Here is a 19,429-nt window from a genome sequence, read left to right as displayed (position 1 = left end):
ATATCCTAATCTTAGGCTGTCATGGAAGTTCAGACCTTACGACCATCTTACTGGAAGTTCCTTTTAAGGCTCACCAAGGGCAGGTAAGTGACTGAGATGTTTTAACTGGTCATAGAAAAAAAGCAATTTCCATAAAAAAGATTTTGAATCTTTTCATTTACTTGAGGGAATATTCTTTCAGTGGTAAAGTAGGTATCTAGCTATAAATCAAATATGACCTAAAATTTAATAAGAATAACATGGGGCATTCTTTTAGTGAACATTATTTTGACTATTTTTTCCCTATATTATTTTAGATATTTTAAGTGTTCTAGATTAATATGTTGACTTGCAAACTGCTGATAGGTTACTATATAACATTCTTAAGTCTCACTTTTAGAATCTTTATTCTCTTCTTTTTCATTAAAAACATGACACAGATTCATTAGAAATCATGCCTGAATAATTGACTGATTTCCACTTGGGAAAAATAATCCTATTCTTTTGCCTGACTTTGTAAGCACACTCTTCTTTGCCTTTACGATCATATTCTTTATTGTTGTGGTTGTTGTTAGCATTTCCTGATTAAATCTAATTCTTTGGGAGGCAGGTTGACCTGATAGAAAGACCATGAGCTTGGGAATTGAACAGACCTAGGTTTGACTGCAGTTCTGATACCCTTAGCTGTGTCACCGGTTGGGAACATTCTTTACCATCATGAGCCTCAAGTTTCTTTCTCTCTTCAATGAAACAGTAATACATTGTGGGAAAATCGAGATGTTTGTGGCAGCCTTTAGGCACCTAGTAGGCATTCAGTAAATAGCAGCTGCCATTAATATTAGTAATAGCGAACAGTTGTATCGTGCTTACTGTGTCCGAGAAATGGTTTTAAGATACACACATACACACATACAACATATATATACATACATATGTGTTTAATCCTTAAAGTAGCTCTGTGAGATAGGTACTATTAATATCTTGCTTTTGCAATGTGAGGAAACGGAGGTGCACGCAGAGGTTAAGCGCCTGCCAGAATCACAGAGCTAGGAAAGGACGGAGCTAGGATATGAGCCAGGCGGTCTGACTGCAGAGTTCTTCCTCTTAGCCATGACACTGTGTATCCTCTATATTATTAGTATTTAATCATTTCTTTCTTTGTCATTTAGGTTTCTTTGCACATCAGTGAGTTTAACCAGTTGATTATTTCGGAAGGGAACATACTTTGGGAAGGATCTGAAAATCACATTTATTGGCTCTTGGAATAATGATACTGGCCAATAACTCAAAACTAATTTTGCCTGGGTATCTTCCCCAGAAAAGAAAGGCTCATGGTCAGGCACAGAGACACAGAAGGTCCATCCTGCACATTAGATAAAATATATGTCTTTTAAAAATTTTATATCTCTTAGGTTAGGTGATGGATAAAATGAGGGCTGTGTTTTTACTATGTTGTGTCTGTTAGAAATTTGAAAACCTATATGCTGTTTGCCCTTCAGTCACATTTGGATGTATTTTCTGTTGACTGTGAGACGTTAAAATTTCAGTTATGAGAGGAATTACGTTTAATACCTTTGCTTGTCAGTAAATGTTAGCGCATTCATTATACATTTAGCTTCTTGTGATTTTATTCATCAGAAAAATCACAATGAACCTATTTTTCTATTTGACACAATCTAGTGGAAAGGATTCTAGAAGGGTTTGAAATAATGATGGTAATCTCTGGGGTTTCAGTTTGGGGGATTATCATCTTTTTAAAGAAAATACGAGACAGTGAATCTCGAGGAAGAGTATCAAAGTGACTTTTGAATCTGCCATTGAGTCTTTTGCCATGTCAGCATGTTCGGTCTTCCCGTCCCATGAAAGATAAGCCAAATGGAGTGAATCATCTTCTTTTATAAACTTCATTAAGTACTTGTTCCCTGTGTCCTCTGTTTTACAGATTTGCCGTTATGAACCGAAAAGTCCTTGATGTTTTTGGTACTGGTGCATCTAAACACTTTCAGGATTTCATCCCTAAGTTGGATCCAAGATACACAGTTGTAACACCAGAGTTGCCCATCGAGTTTTCTTGAAGATGACCGTAACTTATTAATGTGACTTAATGTTTCATGATTTTGTCCTAGAGAGTTAATTATGTTGAACACAAAGAAGGGGGGGCCTGAGCTTGAACGTCAGTGTTATTTCAATGAGAGATGCTCTTTTTTTTTGTTTTTCTTACCAATCAGAAATACAGAAGCTTTTCAGGAAAGTGTTGCTTAATAATTAAGCTCCCTCTATAGCCAGAATCTCATTCTGGATCACTGTAATGGTTGACATTATGATATATTATTATCGATTAAATTATATCCACAAGCAATATTAAATAATCTATGTAGAAATGTAGTAACAAATAAGAGTATACTTAAAATTACTTTAAAAGATGTTTTACTTCATTCCAATCTAATTCTTGGTTAAAACTAAGAATATTTCTACATTTTAGGATACAAAGGATCACGGGTACATGGATTTGGTCTGTATTTTTTTTTTTTTAACTTCTGAATTGGTAACTATAGTAGTAGTGAAATGTTATGGGTATGGAGTAACTTCACAGACAGTGCTGCTTTATTGAGTATAGAGCAAACTAATCGGAGAAAGTGGCCATTCTTAACTTCAGGGATGCAAAGACGGGTATCATACTGTTGGGATAAATGCCGTGGTATCCGTGCTCTTTTTCCACTGATACCTTCCTCTCCAGGATTAGTTGGGTTCTTCGGCAGCCCAGTGAACCTATGTATTAGTGGCAGGTTAGCAGCAAATGGAAATTGACATATCTGATAAAGTTGAAACGTATGTTTTAATCTTTTACAGAAGCATTACACTTGAATATTCAAAAACAAATGAAGTTACTTTTAAACCTCCTGTAGGTTTATTATGTTTGTCTTCATTTGTAAGGGCTGAATTCTTCATAGCTAAGTTTGTGTGCTGTTGTCGATTTAGAAGGGATCAAATTCTATGGAACAAAAGTAGTTTGGGCAAGTTTGGCAGTTTGTTCCCTCAGCTGTTTCACCTATACGGATGTTTGACAACTAAAAACATTCTAAAAATCCAGTGGAGGTTTAAAAGTCCACTTCATAATTGGATGCAGGTTCTCTAGCCTCTTTCCAAAAAATCATTATCGTCACTTTTACTCATGTTAGAGCAAAGAAGTGACAAAATGTAGTCACTGCTGATTATGAGTTAGTTCAGAACAGCTTTGATTGAAATATGATCACTCTTTAGAGTTTTTCAGGGACAAGTTATTCTTTTCTAAGTTAATGCAAGGCTTAAGTGGTTGTGATATGTTACATTACAATTAATGTAACATATAGGGATAATGGTATATTTTTTTAATATAATTTTGTTGCTGAAAAGTTTTAGGCTGCTGTAAATTAATTATGCAGTAGAACTTGTGTAGCAATAAGAATTATAACCCAGACTTTTTAAATGCTTAATCCTCCATATTCAATTTCATCAAGCCTTGTATACTTCTGTTTACATGGAATTCTAACCTTGGTTGTTATGGCAGATTGAAACCAAACAAAAAAAGACAGAGTATCAGCGAGAGCCAGTTTAATTAGGCCAAAATTTTGCAGTGTGATAAGCTTTTTAGGGTCGACTTGTCTCTTAGGCAATACTGTTAAAGGATCCTTTTGGCTTCAGACTTCCAAATTGATTGATAAATTCAGTTTTAAGTTTTTATTCACTGGAATCAAAATGATGATTAGTACTGTGTTTACTTTTAAAAATGAAGTATTATAGCAGTGAAGAAAGCACTGCTTCTTGCATCTCATTTTCTCTATTCAGAAATCATGTTTATAATATTTTTCCATCAGTTAAACAGAAAACTTTTTAATCCATAAATTATTGTTTTCATTCAGATTAAAAGACTATGAAATTGAAAGACAAATTCTACTGAGGTATGATGAGATTGTTTAGTGAAATTTTACTGGTCAAAAGGTGCATTCCTATGATTTATTTTTTTAACACAAGGTATAGTCATCTTTTATTTTATAGAAAGTATGAAATGAAATAACCATCATGAAGCAGAGTCATACAGTGAATGTATAGCTGGAATGAACAGTTAACTAGTTTGCAGTGGTGAACAGAAAAGGACAATTTGATTTCATTAGGACAGATTGCAAAGTATCGAGCAAACACAAAGAAACTGTGTTTGTATTCCTGAATTCAATCAAAATGAATGTGTTTCTACCTCTAACTAACCAGGTATGGATTGGCAACTTGGCATCATAAATAAAGTCAAATAGATGTGTCCATTCCAAAACATGTTTTTTAGTCCATTTATACTCCGAAAAAATCCTGTCTATGTTAAGCTTCCTTCCACTAGACCTGATTATATTAAACACTTATTATGCCCTCTTAGTATTTCCTACGTCTTTATATAGACTGAAAAACAGTGCATTGAGGTGCTTAATAGGATCGTGGTTGTTTCCTGTATTGATTAACTAGTTCCTGTATTAGTAAAATCCTACAGTTAGTACCAACCAAGTGAAGAAACAAGTTGCATGATAACAAATTGTCTCAATTCTGTTAGATGCTTACCCGTTTTTCATCAGATAGTTTAGTCCATTTTATTACCCGTTTCTGAAATAAAACCTTTTGATTTGGTTGTCTTTTTTTTTTTTTTTAATAAATCCTATGATTTCTTCTGTAACTTTTCTTGATCTGTAAACATTGTCATCTCTCAGTTGATGCCTAGTATATTTTTTGCTTTCATTTCTTCTTTAGTCAGTGGTTATTTAATTTAGAATTTTATCTTTTGACTCGTTGCTCTTATTAGATTTTAGAATTTACTTTCTTCTCGAACAAACATGTCTTTCATGACGAAACCCAAATCGGTCAGTTGTCACACAGTGTGTTCTTGTTGAGCTTGCATATTCATCTTCTTGTAGATTTTGTCTAGGCTAACGATTTAGTTGTTAATGCTGACAAAATTGTTTCTGCTTGTATGTTATCACATTCCTGAGTTTCTAAGTCCTCTGATAATGTCTCGTTAAGGAGAATCAGTTTTCTTTACCTTCAAGGAGCTTCGTCCACTTGCTCTGGCACATCCTCCTAGCAGTGGGGGTCAAGTGGCCTCTCAGCAGGGCCAGAGGGGCGTGCCCACTGAGAGCAGTGGCCTGGTGTTTTTGCTGCCTTTGAATCAGAAGTCACCAAGCCCTTAGAGCCCTTGAATTCTCCCTGTGATTTATTTTTACTAGTATAAGTAGAAAGTAATTTATCAGAGCAACAGAATCTTCTTGCACGGATGCTTTTTGGCTCCACAAAGAGAAAAGTATTCATGTCTGAACTGTGATCTTGCTAACATATCTGATAAACTTTATCATCTCCCCTAACACCTTGACCTGTCGCTGCTTATCTCTTCAGTATTCATTTTCAGTAGACGATTTAGGTAGCTGAAAACGCGTGACCAAGAAGACCTAAGAAAAACAATAAGAAATAACTGTTTTCTGTGGGGCTGGGCTAAGGCTAGCTTAATTGTGGATGCTCAGGAGACTGTTACAGCCGCCGTACCTCTGTGCCTCCTCTTCATAGCCCTTTCCTGCTGGTGCTTTAGCTGGCTCTGCAATTCCTTCCTGTGGAGTTGGCAAGGAAACGCGTGTAGGCACCGAGGTGGCTGTGAGGTCAGCTGTGCACTGGGGCCCGGAGGCTGTGTGGACTTCCCTCTAGCCAGGGACTTCTCTCTTCCCTTAACTTCAAGATTAAGGCTGTGTGTTCTGTTTCAAGCTGTAGCCTCAGGTGACTTTGTAAAACTTCCATAGTTAGGGAAAGGGTAACTACAAAGAAATGAGACTGACATTGATGTGTGATTTCTGGGTCAGGAGCTTGACCGTGATGTAGCACGTGTCTTAGGACTGCAGCAGGACAGTGTATAGCCTGAAGCTTACAGCTGTGGTGAATAAGAATATGTGCTGTTTTATATTGAGAGAAAAGTGAGTGACTTTTAATTGGAGGAAAGAATTAATATCTGGTAACTGATTTCTTGCTCTTTGATGTGGCCTCTCCCTCCCTTTTCATGCTTCAGTCCCAGCTGTCACCTTTCTCCTCTTTCCCAGCCTTGGAATCTTCATGTCTGGCCTCATGTTACCTCTCTGCACTCCTCGTCCCCGTGCCTCTTGCCTTTCTTCTGCTGGTTGGTGTTATGTTCCAACTATGCTCCTTGAATGTGGGTGCTCCATCGCTCCCTCGGGTGACAGCTGGTCAGGTGGGGCCCCTAGAAGGATCGTGAAAATGGAGTAGACCTTTCTGAGGATGGTGACTTGTGATATGGCTCTGCACTTGTTAGGCAGGAAGGAATGAAGGTTAACTGCAGAGATGCGGAAGGAGATGGACCTCTGTAATGTGGGACCTTTAAATCCAGGACAGTCTTTTCTCAACAACAGCGTAACATCACCTGACTTTTGCTGTGGCTACACAGGAGGAAGAACTCATTTCCTGTTGCTTTCTCTATTTTCTTTCCACCTTTACCTCATCCAAATGTGCCCTAAGTGAAATAATACATTGGGCTTTAACCTTAGCCTCTGCAGGCCTGAAAATCCCAGTAATCACACACACACACACACGTACGCACGCACGCGCGCACCATCTGGTCCACAGCAGAGGTCTCAGGCGAGGCGTAATTTGTACTTCTCTAGATCACAAGCCACTGCAGCTTGCCTGTTCGGTCTTGTGTTCAGTTTGAGATACTCCCACTGCCCCCGCCCATCCTCTGCCTCCACCCCTGTCAAATCATTCTGACCCTGTCAGAAAACCCCAGACTGCAGGTAATAGGATGTTCCCTGGTCCTAGCACACAGCATAGCGGTCTCAGCATCCCTTCAGGCTTCTACAGGTGGACCTGTGGACCTATATTGACTGCAGTCCCCCAGGAATGTTACTTTCCTCTGTCATTTAATTTGGACCAGGCAATTTCTGAGGGCTGTTTCCTCAGTATCTATTAAACTATTTTAGTTATCAAGTAACCCCTTAAATGAATTTTCTTTTTTGGGTGATTTTGGTCCCACAAGAGGACCCTGTGGCTGTGGAGAGAGATTGGTACCCAAGGTCTAAAAAGGTTTAAAGCATGAAGTAATCCTGTTGTTGGTCATTATAGGATGGGGTGCCACAAGGGGTGCGTGAGAAGAGTGTAAGTACACATTTCACGTCTTACCACTTCCCTCCTATTTGTTTCTTTACCACCAGGAAAGCCTGGGCTTTCCTACCACATCTTTGCCATTTATTTCTTCAGTTTGAGTTCTCCAGGGAAAAAATGAAGTCCTTATTTTCCTGTTTGTTTTAGGGAAAGTTGAGACTGGTAAGAGTCTAAAGGAATGTTGTGGAGTCTGTAAGGAAATGAGGTAGCTTCTCCTCTCCTCTCCCCTCAGAAGGGAGCCAGAGGGATTCATTCAAAGTGGGAGTGTTTATAGAGTCGTGTCCCAGTGACCTGTGTGACCGTTGTACCCTGCAAGACTTGGCGTGGTGAAGAGGCAGTGTGTGAAGGGGGAGGAAAGAGTTTTTTTCTCAGAATTATTAAAGTAGGTGCCAGGTCTGCAGTGTTATTATGAATATAAACCTGACTGGAGGCCAGTGGTCCAACTAGCTGTTAACTAGCGAGGTACTTTGCTTCATCAAAGTATTCGGTGTTTGTGGCATGAATGAACGAATGGCCTTGTGATGCTTAAGAAAGGCAGCAGTTAAGTGGGAAATGTGTTAAAAGTATTAAGGGAGGTTTTATATGAATAAAAATTGTAACTTCCTCCTTTTGAAATTTAATTTGTAATATAGTAGAATCTGCAAAACCACAGGAAGGAATTTGGTTGCATCTAAATCTGAGTCTGCAGTTTGGGGAAGGCTGTCATTCTCAGGAAAAGCAGTAAGGTTCTCCTAAGACCAAAGAGGGCAGAATAAATCTATAAAACTAGAGGTATACTTGAATCATCTGGGCTTTTTTTTTTTTTTTCCTCCATTAGAACTCTTGTCTCACTAGAACTTGGATTCAAGTTCAAAAATGGGATTGCAGTTATTGTTAATTGCTCATCTAATGATTGTTTAATCCTTCTTCCTTGCTGAGAACACTTACTTTGTTTAAGGTGGCAATATGCCCAGCCCCAAGGGGATGGATCATGATTTTTCTAGGCCTTTCATGTTACTCCTCCTTATCCAGATACTTTTCTGACCTTTCCTCTGAAGATGGTCATATGACCCAGTTTGGGCCAATAAGATGTAGTGGAAGATCTGGGAACCTCTCAGGAAATTTTTTTCTCGCCTGATTAAAGGAAAGCTCTTTTCAACTCCTTTTGTTTTCTCGTTCATAACACTAGTTAATGGCATCTGGATCTGTGGCAGCGGTCTTGCAAACATGAGGTAAAAAATAAAAAGATGAAAACCCACCACGTTAAAGGTGTCACAGCTGAAAAATGGAAAGAACCTGCCTCCCAGATGCCATTCGAGCCACCGAATCAACGCCAGTAACCACATACCTCTGAGCATTTTGAGCAAACAAACCTCCATCTCTTAAGGCTGTACTAGGCAAGGATTCTGTTACTTTGCAGTTGAAAACATTTCTAATTGACACATTCCAATCCTGTATAGATCAGGCCTCAGATTCATTTCCCAGGGTATGCCTCCCTCCCTTGACTTAGAATGTTCCCTTTTCCTCCCCTACTCCACTTCTGCATGTGTTCTGAAATATTCAGTCTCCTGATTTTTGAAAGTTTGGCTGATCTTTTATCCCCGTCTCTCTGAAGCAGTTTGCTAACACTGCACCTAGAGCACATTCCATTTTCGATTAGCTGTGTACTCACCTGTTGCTCCTTTATATTCTGGCGTATATTTGAAGGGCAGAACCCACGGCTTATCCCCATCTCGGTGCCTAAATCAGGCCTCTATATGGGGGTTATAGGGAGGAGTTAGAGTGGGAGGTGGCGGTCCCAGCAGCTGCCTGTTGAATATATGCTACCTCTGTAGAGTCTGCAGACTAAAAAGCTACCCTTAGTCCTGTAAAAGTCTGGAAAATATTATCCTTACAAATGATTTTGTAAATACTCCAGGAAATTGTCTTCTATTACCATTCCAGCAGCTATTGGAGCCAGTTTGGCTTCAGGTCTTAGAGAAATGATTTGTCATCTGTTTCATTTGTCTGCTTTTTCCTGACAGAGCTGGAATTTTGGATTGTTCCACACTTGAAAACGCCAAATCCGAACCAGAGTTAGACAGGGCAGGACTCAAGGCTCTTCCTTCCCACTAATTTTACAGGGTAAAAATTCACAGGCAGTTTCCTAGAATTACACTTTGCGTCTGGCTTTTTAATAGCATATTACGATTACTTTTTCCCTATCACAGAGAGGATATTTGAGAGGGAAAAGCTTGGAATCACTCTTAATCAGTACAGGCAGGGCCCTAACAGATAGCTTCTCTGATACTTATGTTTTTAGGGGGAAAATAAGGCAACTAAAATGTATGAGGTGCCTCTGATATATAGCAGATTGTTTACATCTCATGCAAACCTCACAACCTAATAATAGATATTATTAGTTCTGTTATACCAGTGAAAGAACTGGTAATTTGCCCAAAGTGGCAGTACTGGAATTTGAGCTCAGATCTTCCAGAGTTGAAAGTTTAAGTTTTGTTTTGTTTTTCTCAGAACATAACCGTACCTCCCAAGAGGTGGTATCTTCACTCCCCTCTGTTAAAAGTAATCATATAACATCGTAATAAAGATCTTGCCTCCAAAAATTGTTTTGACATTTACTTTCAGAACAGAAACTGGAAATATTATCTCACTCAAAAAAACTAAAAGACCTGATAATGTATATAAAACAGCAGTTTTCAGACACTGGCCATCAAGCAGTGCAGGGCAGTGATCCCTGAGAGAAGGAAAACAAATGAATTGAGTCCTGTGATGGCCCTAGCTGATGCTTGGAGAGAGACTCCAGATTGCAGCTCAGGAAGGGAGCACCACAGCAGAGCCCAGAGGTCTCCCTGAGCTGAGGAAACAGACCTGGGAGTCCAAAGAGGCCAAAGTGGTTGAAGCTCCTAGGGTAGAGGGTAGAGTACAAGAGGAGCAAGCTGCACAGAAAGAAGGCATAAAGGTATAGAGAGGGTCCCCTTGAGACTTCAGCTGAGTACTTCTGTTTGCGTGGGACGAAGCTACTGAGGCTGGAGGAAGAACCACCTGAAAGGAGCGGAGGGAATAATCACTGATGTTCACACAAAGCGGTTAATAGTTTGTGTTCTTGCTTGCCAGAGTGGAAAACTTTGTAATTCTCAAAGGGCACTAGATAGGAAAGTCAGAAAAGTATTACTTCAGTAGGAGAGCAACATTAACCCTGGACTAAAAGCTCCAAAGTTTCTGGTTTCTAAAACAGTTTCTGTGTAACTGTCTCCTAGAACAAAGTACAAGAATATAGGGATACAAATATTTTGCATATGCAACAAGGTAAAAACTCAAAATGTTTGGCATCCAATAAAAAAGAATTGTCAGGCATGCAAAAAGCCAGAACTTACAAAACCCATAAGTGAAGGAGATAAAAGAGATCCAGAAATGACACAAATTATAGAAATATTATTTGTACAAAAGGACATTGTAACTGTATGCCATGTATCAAGAAGGTAGTGGTCCGGAAGTAGAGGCAAGATTGAGCATGTTAATTAGAGCTATAGAAGATATAAAAAGGACCAGAAAATATAAGAGATGAAAATATGCAATGTCTGAGATTTTAAAAAACAAAACCCCACACTGGGTGAGATTAACAGTAGATTAGACAGCAAAAGAAAAGATTTTAAAACTTGAAAACATAGCAGGAGAAACTATCTCAAATTATTTAGAGTGAAATATGACTGGAAAAAAAGTGGACAGAGCTTTAGTGAGCTATGAATCAACTTCAAGCAGTCTGATGTAGGTACAGTTGGAGTCCTCAAGGGAGAAGAGATGGGTGTGAGGGTGGAAGGGGAAAAGAAAAAAAGTATTTTGTATTTTCATATTTCTTCAGGTCATTTGGAGACAGGGGCCAACAGTTCTTCAAATTTGATGAAAATTACAAACCCACAGGTCCAAGAAGTTCAATGAACTCCAAGGACAAGAAACATGAAAAGGATCACACCAAGGCACATCTTAAATCAAATTGCTTTAAGCCAGTGATTTAAAAAAAATATCTTAGCACATCCAGATAGGGGGAAAGGACATGTCACATACAAAGGAGCTCAAATAAAAATGACAGGAAACTTCTCATTGAAAACCATGGGAACCAGAAGACAGTGGAGCAACATCTTTAATATAGTAAAAGGAACAAGATAGACTAAAACCTGTCAGCCTAGAATTCTATATGCAGTGAAAATATCTTTTCAAACAACAAAGGCAAAATAAAGACTTTTTCAAACATCCAAAAGCTGAATAAATACATCACCAGTAGACCTGCATTACAAGAAATGTTTTTAAAAGTCTTTCAAACATATAAAATAATACTGTGTGAAAATATGGTAAATATGTGGCTAAATACTAAAGCTCTCTTTTTTTGTTATTAAATCTATTTAAAAGATAATTGCTGAAGACAGTAATAGTACCCATTTATCGTGGAGTTTATAACACATTTCAAAATAAAACATACAACAATTACACAAAGTTTAGGAAGGGGAAAATGGAAGTATAGTATGGTAATATTTTCATGCTATACATGAAGTGGTATAATATTACTTGAAGGAAAACTGTGATAAGTTAAAGATGTATAAGCCCTAAGGTAATTCTCCTCACCCCCCAAAAGTGTTCTAGCTAATAATGCAACAACAAAATACAGTGGAATCATCAGTAAGTATTCAGTTTATCCAAGAGGAGGAAGAAAAAGGAAGGACAAGGGAACAAAGAAGAAGACAAATAGCAAGATAATAGATGTAAGCTCAACCATATCAATAATCACATTGATTGTAAATGGTCTAAACACCCAATAAAAAGGCAGAGATTGTCACATTGAATAAAAGAAGGCAAGGCCCAACTATATGCTATTTTCTCAAAACTCACTTTAGGTATAAAGACACTAGGCTTAAAGTATAGAGAAAGATATAATAACAATAAGTTAAAGAAAGCAGGTGTACTATAGTAGTAGTAAATAAAGTAGATTTTGCTTGAGAGCTTGAGAATATTACCAAGATTAAGGATTAAAATGGTTGTCTATAATGATAAAGAGGTCAGTTCAACAAGAGGAAATTAGAATCCTTAATATATGCATAACAACTTCTAAATATGTGAGGAAAAGGCTGATAGAACTACAGTGGGAAATAACCAACTCACAAATACAGTTAGATTTTCAACACCTTCAATAATTGTTAAAACGTAGACAGAAAATCAGTAAGTGTTTAGAAGACTTGAAAAACACTATCAACCATCTTGACTTAATTGACCTTGATAGAGCACTCCACCCAATAACAGCACTACACACATTGTTTTCATGTGCATTCAGAGCATTTCTAATGGAGACCATATTCTGGGATGTAAAGCAAGTCATAATAAATAAAGGGTTCAAACCATACAAAAGTATGTTCTCTGGCAAAAGAAGAAAATTAGAAATCAATAACATATCTAGAAAATCCCCAAATATCTGGAAACTAAACAACAGGCTTCTAATTTAAAAAAGTAATAATAAATTAGAAATATATTGGCATGAATGAAAATGAAAACACAATACATTAAAATTTATTAGATACAGATTAGACAATCAATCCTAGAGGAAAATTTATAACAATAGTTGCCTATATTAAAATAGAAGAAAATTCTCAAATCAATGATTTTACCTTCCACCTTAAGAAACCAGAAAAAAGCAAATTAAACCCAAAGTAAGCAGGAAAAGAGGAAGTAATAAGGATAATGTCAGAAATCAATGAAATAAAAATTTAAAACGAGAAAATAAAACCAAAAGCTGGTTCTTTGAGAAAAATCAATAAAATTGATAAACCTCTAGCCAAACAGAATGGAAAAAAAAAAAAAAAAGCAACACAGGAATATCAGGAATAAGAGAGAGATCATCGCCATAGATACTTCAGAAATGAAAAGTGTAATCACTGACTATTATAAACAACTTTATTCCAATAACTTTGACAATTTAGATGAAATGGACAAATTCTTCAAAAGATACAAATTAACAAAGCTCATGCAAGAAGGACTAGATAATCTGAATAACACTGTATTTATTAAAGAAATGGAATTTTTAGTTAAAAGCCTTCCCACAAACAAAACTCTAGGACCAGCTGGGTTCACTGGTGAGATCCACCAAACATCTAAAGAAGACATAACACCAATTCTGTACACACTTTCAGAAAGTTAAAGAGGAGGGGAAACTTCCCATCTAATTGTATCAGGTCAGTATCTTCCTGATACCAGAATCAGGCAAAGAAATTACAAGAAAAGAAAACTAAAGTCCAACATGCCTCCTGAACATACAGACAAAAAATTTTAAACAAAATATTAGCAAAGTGAACATAATACATAAAAAAGGATGATACATCATGACCAAGTGGGGTTTGTCTCAGGAATTCAAGGTTGGTTTAACAACGGAAAATCAATCAATGTAATTCATCATATTAACTCACTAAAAAAGAAAAAAGATATGATCACCTCAGTTGAACCAGGAAAAGCATTTGACAATAGCTAACCATCCATTTTTCATTACTCTCAGCAAACTGGGAATAGGAGGGAATTTCTCCAAACTAGGAGTAGAAGGGGATTTTCTAATAAAGAGCATCTATAACACAGCTAGCATCATACTTAATTGTGAATGACTCAACATTTCCCCTCTAATATTAACAAGGCATGAATGTCTGCTCTTACCACTTCTATTCAGCATTGTACAGGCGCTTCTAGCCATTGCAACAAGACATGAAAAAGAAAGAAAACCATCTAAATTGGAAAACAATAAGTAATGCTGCCTTTTATGGCAGATAGCATGCTTATCTGCGTAGAAAATCCAATGAAGTCTCAAAAAAAAAAATAAAGCATTAGAATTTTGTGAGCCAATTCTAAAATGTATATTAAAATGCAAAAGATACAAAATGGCCAAAACTATTTTGAATCAACAAAATTAGGGGGCTTACACTATCTAATTTTAAAACATTATAAAGCTACCATAAGCAAGATATTCTAGTATTGTTATGAAGATAGGCCATTAGATCAATCAAACATAATACAGAGTTCAGAAATCAGTCTAGACATATTTGGTTAACTGATTTTTGGTGAAGATGCCATGGGAATTCAGTAGAGAAAGGATCATCTTTTCAACAAATGTGCTGGAACAATTGATTAGTCATATGCAAAAAACAAACATAAAACCCCAAAACTATCTTTGACCCCTATTACAAAAATTAAGTCAGACCATACACAGTTGACCCTTGAACAATGCAGGGGTTAGGTGTGCTGACCCTCTATGCTGTTGAAAATCTATGTGTAATTTTATAGTCAGCCCTCCATAGTCATGGTTCTGCATTTACAGACTCAACCAGGCACCGATCATGTAGTACTATAGAATGTATTTACCGAAAAAAATCCACGTATAAGTGGACCTGTGCAGTTCAAACCAGTGTTGTTCAAGGGTCAACTATATAAAATTTTAAGTCAAAACGTATCATAGACCTAAATATGAAACCTAAAACTATAAAACTTCTAGAAGAAAAAGTAGAAAATCTTTGTGACCTTAGGTTAGGCAAATATTTCTTAGACAAGACACCGAAGGTACAGTCCATAAAAAACAAATTTGATAAATTGGAGTTCATCAAAATATGAAACTGGGACTTCTCTGGTGATCCAGTGGTTAAGGATCTGCCTTCCAATGCAGGGGACACGGGTTTGATCCCTGGTCGGGGAATTAAGATCCCACATGCCGCAGGGCAACAGAGCCTGCGCACGCTGAAGCCCGCACACCGCAACGAAGAGCCCATGAGCCGCAATGAAAGATCCTGTGCGTGCCTCAACTAAGACCCAAAGCAGCCAAACAAAATAAATATTTTTAAAAATATGAAACTTTGGCCTTTCGAAAGACACGTTTAAGAGAATGAAAAGGTAACCCACGTACTGGTAGAAAATATTTGCAAAATACATATCCGATAAAGGGCTTTATCTACAATATGTAAAGAACTCTTGAAACTAGGGAGATTGATTTCTGGCATGAGAGTATTAGCACCTTTGCTGACCTGCTTTCCAATGAAATATGAAAATGATTTTTAAAAACCATTTAAAACCCCTGGAAATCGTCCTAAGGAAAAACAGCAAATTAAGAAATATTTCTTAAAGAAAAGCTATGAAACGTCAACAAAAAAGGTGAGTGTTACTTGGAGTAAAGAAGGTGAATCTTTCAGTAAGGAAGTCTGCGGTATTTGAACCAAGACTGCTCCTACCCTCTCCCCTCCCAGCCCAGCAAGGTTGGAGACTCCACTCTGGATTGCTGAAGCCAGGAACACAGAGCTCTCTTTCTCCCCAGCTCCCAGCCAGAAGGCTTTCTTCCAGGAGTATCAGGACTTCAGTTCTCATCCTGCCCCTGCTACCTGTGGCCGAGGCTAAATCCCAGGCGAATGCAGTTTAGAGGTGGGAGTTCCCTTTTATCCAGCCCCCACTCATGGAAGGAGGGTCTACTTTGGCACAGCTGAGAACACTGAGAACACCGAGAACACTGTGTTCTCAGCATTCTCCCAGAATGCTGAGAACACTGGGGCCCTGATTGCCTTTTCCCCATGCTATGAAAGGCAAGCCAAGAGGACCTCAGGTTACTGCTACTCCCCATCCCCACTGAGCACTCACCTCCTAGAGTGAAAGTGTTCCAAGAGAAGCTTGCCATTGCCCCCACCCCAGCGCCAGAGTCAGGGAAAGATGGAAGGGAGATCTATCAGTACCACTGTCATCCCAGGGTCAGGGGGCATACTCAAAGCTACACCTCCCTGAGAAACGACGTCAGAGGCTTAATACTGTGGGGGAGAAATAGATTTCACTAAAATAATTCAGCCAGTCGCTAAGCAAATAAGAACAACAAGCCCTGGAGAAGGGGAGGGGTCAGTGACCCAGAGTGGCTATGGTATATTATCTAAAATGTCCAGTTTGGAATCAAAATTAATTAGGCGAAAACAAAAACAAAAAAACCCCCACAGTTAAGTATGACCCATATACTGGAAGGACAAAAGCAAAAACAGGCAACAGAAACTGTGATAGTGATCAGATGTCAGATTTAGGAGGAAAATACTTCAAAGTAGTAGCCACTATAAATATTTTCACAGTAAAGGAAAGCTTGCTTAAAAGAAATAAAGGGGACTTCCCTGGTGGCACAGTGGTTTTATTCGGCCAATGCAGGGGACACGGGTTCGATCCCTGGTCTGGAAAGATCCCACATGCCGCGGAGCAGCTAAGCCTGTACACCACAACTACTGAGCCTGTGCGCCTAGAGCCCTCGAGCCACAACAAGAGAAGCCACCGCAATGGGAAGCCTGCGCGCAGCAGCGAAGACCCAACGCAGCAAAAAAAATTTTTTAAAAGGAAGGTACGATGACAGTGTTGCATCAAATAGAGAATATCATAAAGAGACAGACTTTTTAAAAAGAACCAAATGGGAATTGTAGATTGGAAAAGAACAATAACCTATATATTAAAAATTCACTGGAGAAACTCAACGATAGGCAGAAGAAAGAATTACTGAACTTCAAGATAGATCAATAGAGATTATGCAAGTCAAAGAACAGGAAGAAAGAATTATCTATTCCACCATTACTGGAAGCAGAACGTGTATTATTTATGGAAACATTTATTGTGTGCCTACTGTCTATACACAATACTGGGTGCTAAGGGATTTTTCTCAATCTTGAAAGAGTAATTTTTATAGTTACTGGGGACTGTAGGTCTATGGTCATCTCAGTGGTCCTAAATGTAGGCTTTTCTTGGGGCCATATGAGATTTCTCAAAGCCATGTGCCTGAACCCAAAGGAGTGGTTGTGTAAGATATAGGAAAATAAGGAGTAACATTCGTTAAAACTTTCTAAGCCTTCTCTGGGTGCCACGTGTCCTCCTGGGAACTTCACATAGATAAATCTAATAAACACTAAGGTCACATCTCCAAGTGATCTGAGACCCACAGATGTACCACTAGCCTTGGTAGTCTATGAAGCTGTTACTCGGACTATAACCCTAGCTGTATAAGTTCTGGGAGCTGAATTTAACATTTATAGTAACATTTATACTGCTCCTTTTTGGTGTAAGTACTCAGCAGGTCATTTTGGAGTAAAATTTGTTCTAAGAAGCACCACTGTAGAAGACCATCTAAGTGGTGTAAATGTAAGTTATTAGACACCTGTTGTCCTGGAAGATGTTCTAGGACTTCTGTGGCTTTGTGAAGGCCAGAGTCACCTTCTTCAAGGCTTTGCTTAAATGTCGTGTTCTCCGTGAGGCCTACCCCACCTTAGCATTTCAGACCCATATAACCACCTCTACTTTTTATTTTTTGCGGTACGTGGGCCTCTCACTATTGTGGCCTCTCCCATTGCGGAGCACAGGCTCCAGACGCGCAGGCTCAGCGGCCATGGCTCACGGGCCCAGCCGCTCGGCGGCATGTGGGATCTTCCCGGACCGGGGCACGAACCTGTGTCCCCTGCATTGGCAGGCGGACTCTCAACCACTGCGCCACCAGGGAAGTCCCACCTCTACTTTAAAAAAAAATCCTTAACACTAACATCATTCAACATGTTAAATTACTTATTTAGTAAATCTATTGCTTCACTATCTTCCCCTGTCAGAGAGTAAGCCCCACAAGGATGGAAATCTTTGTTTCATCCACTGATGTATCTCTAGTGCATAAGAGTTTCCGAAACATAGCAAGAGAGAAATCAATTGAAAAAACATAGGCAATCCTAATCTGCCGATTTATTCCTCCTCCCCTTACCCCTGTGATAACCATGAGATTGTTTTCTACATCTGTGACTCTATTTCTGTTTTGTAAGTAAGTTCATTTGTACCATTTTTTTAGATTCCACATGTAAATGATAGCATATGATATTTGTCTTTCTCCTTCTGACTTACTTCACTCAGTATGACAATTTCTAGGTCCATCCATGTTGCTGCAGATGGCATTATTTCATTCTTTTTTATGGCTGAGTAATATTCCATTGTATATATGTACCACATCTTCTTTACCCATTCAAAAAATAAAATAAAAATTAAAGAAAAAGAAAAAACATAGGTAATATGACCATATTTATTCCTCATACTGGTGAAGTAATCCATATCAATTGCAGATGGTTTTAAATTTTCTGGGGACTATTTTAGGGATATATTAGTATTACTATTATCATAAAGGTTTCACTCAGATTTTTTTTTCAGTATTGTTTTGAATGCTTTTATAGTGATTAAACAATCTTTTCAATATGACAGCAGGAATAAGAATAGTGGGAAGTTAGAACTGCCAAAAATAAGAAATTGAATTCCCCCATGTCTAAAATAGGATTGCAGAATCATTTATCCTGGACAATGGTACAAGCCCAGGAGGGCCCAGAACCAGAACCTTGCATGCACGGGCTTCTTTACTCTACTGGCTGCCTTCTAGTTGGAGAACTGTGCAGGTAATTCCCCACGACCCGGTGCTGTCAGTGCCGCTGGCGGGCACATGTGAGAGTCTGATCCTCTAGAAGTCAGAGCTTCATGCCTTCACACCACCACTGAAATCCACATTTTTTTCATCATCCCCAAAGAGGAAGAACAATAGTACCCCTCTTTTCCCTGTAATGCTACCAGAGGGCTGTCTCTTTATTTCTCCTACATCTGCTTTTCTTAGCTTTTTGATATCTTACCTCCCTAAACTGCCACCAAACAGGAAGGGCCTGAAGCCACTTCTAATTAAGCTTCAAACAGACTGACCACATGGGAAAGTGGCCAGACGTGACTCCAGGCCAACTTGTGTCCATTGCGTGCAGCCCTCACCTGGGGAGAAGGTAGAAGACTCCCCTTAAGGGCTTTGTGACCTTCCTGCAGATACTGGCTGGCCCTGCCCTTGCTAACTGTGTGACCTGAGCCCAGTGCAGAGCCCACAGAGAGTTGTGAGGGTTAAAGAAGGTAACTGGGGGAAAAGCACTGGGAATGATGCTTCTTTCACATGAAACACTTAATAAGCATTAGCAATTACTTTCCAAAGGCTGGTTCAGCAAACATTTAATGAATCTGTTTGTGGAGATTTGTATCTTGACAATCAATATTGAATACACTTTTATTTTATTTATTTATTTTTATTTTACCTATTTTTCTTTTCTTTTTTTTCTTTTGGCCGTGCCACACGGCATGTGGGATTTGTCCGACCAGGGATGGAACAAGTGCCCCCTGCATCAGAAGCACAGAGTTTTAACCACTGGACTGCCAGGGAAGTCCCAAAATTCAATACAATTTTAACCTCTGATGGCAGGAGAATTTCCTAGGAAACCTAGTCTGA

At 38.6% G+C, this 19,429-nt stretch overlaps 1 protein-coding gene across 2 annotated transcripts in view; it reads left to right on the top strand.

Moving 5' to 3' along the window:
* Positions 1-2,227, top strand: part of TMEM135 (transmembrane protein 135) — a 242,613-nt gene extending 240,386 nt beyond the window's left edge. Inside the window, exons 14-15 of one of the 2 annotated variants that reach the window (XM_065882158.1) lie at positions 16-83; positions 1,922-2,227. In XM_065882158.1, coding sequence (XP_065738230.1) covers positions 16-83; positions 1,922-2,054 — 201 coding nt within the window. In that variant the 3' untranslated portion in view covers positions 2,055-2,227. The remainder of the gene's footprint in view (positions 1-15; positions 84-1,921) is intronic. The other variant, XM_065882159.1, reaches the window with a different exon arrangement.
* The last annotated feature ends 17,202 nt before the right edge of the window (positions 2,228-19,429 follow it).

This window comes from Phocoena phocoena, chromosome 8 (assembly GCF_963924675.1).
Source record: "Phocoena phocoena chromosome 8, mPhoPho1.1, whole genome shotgun sequence".
NCBI classification, from domain to species: domain Eukaryota; kingdom Metazoa; phylum Chordata; class Mammalia; order Artiodactyla; family Phocoenidae; genus Phocoena; species Phocoena phocoena.
Note: the sequence above shows the minus strand (reverse complement) of the source record. Positions and strands in the feature narration are given on the sequence as shown.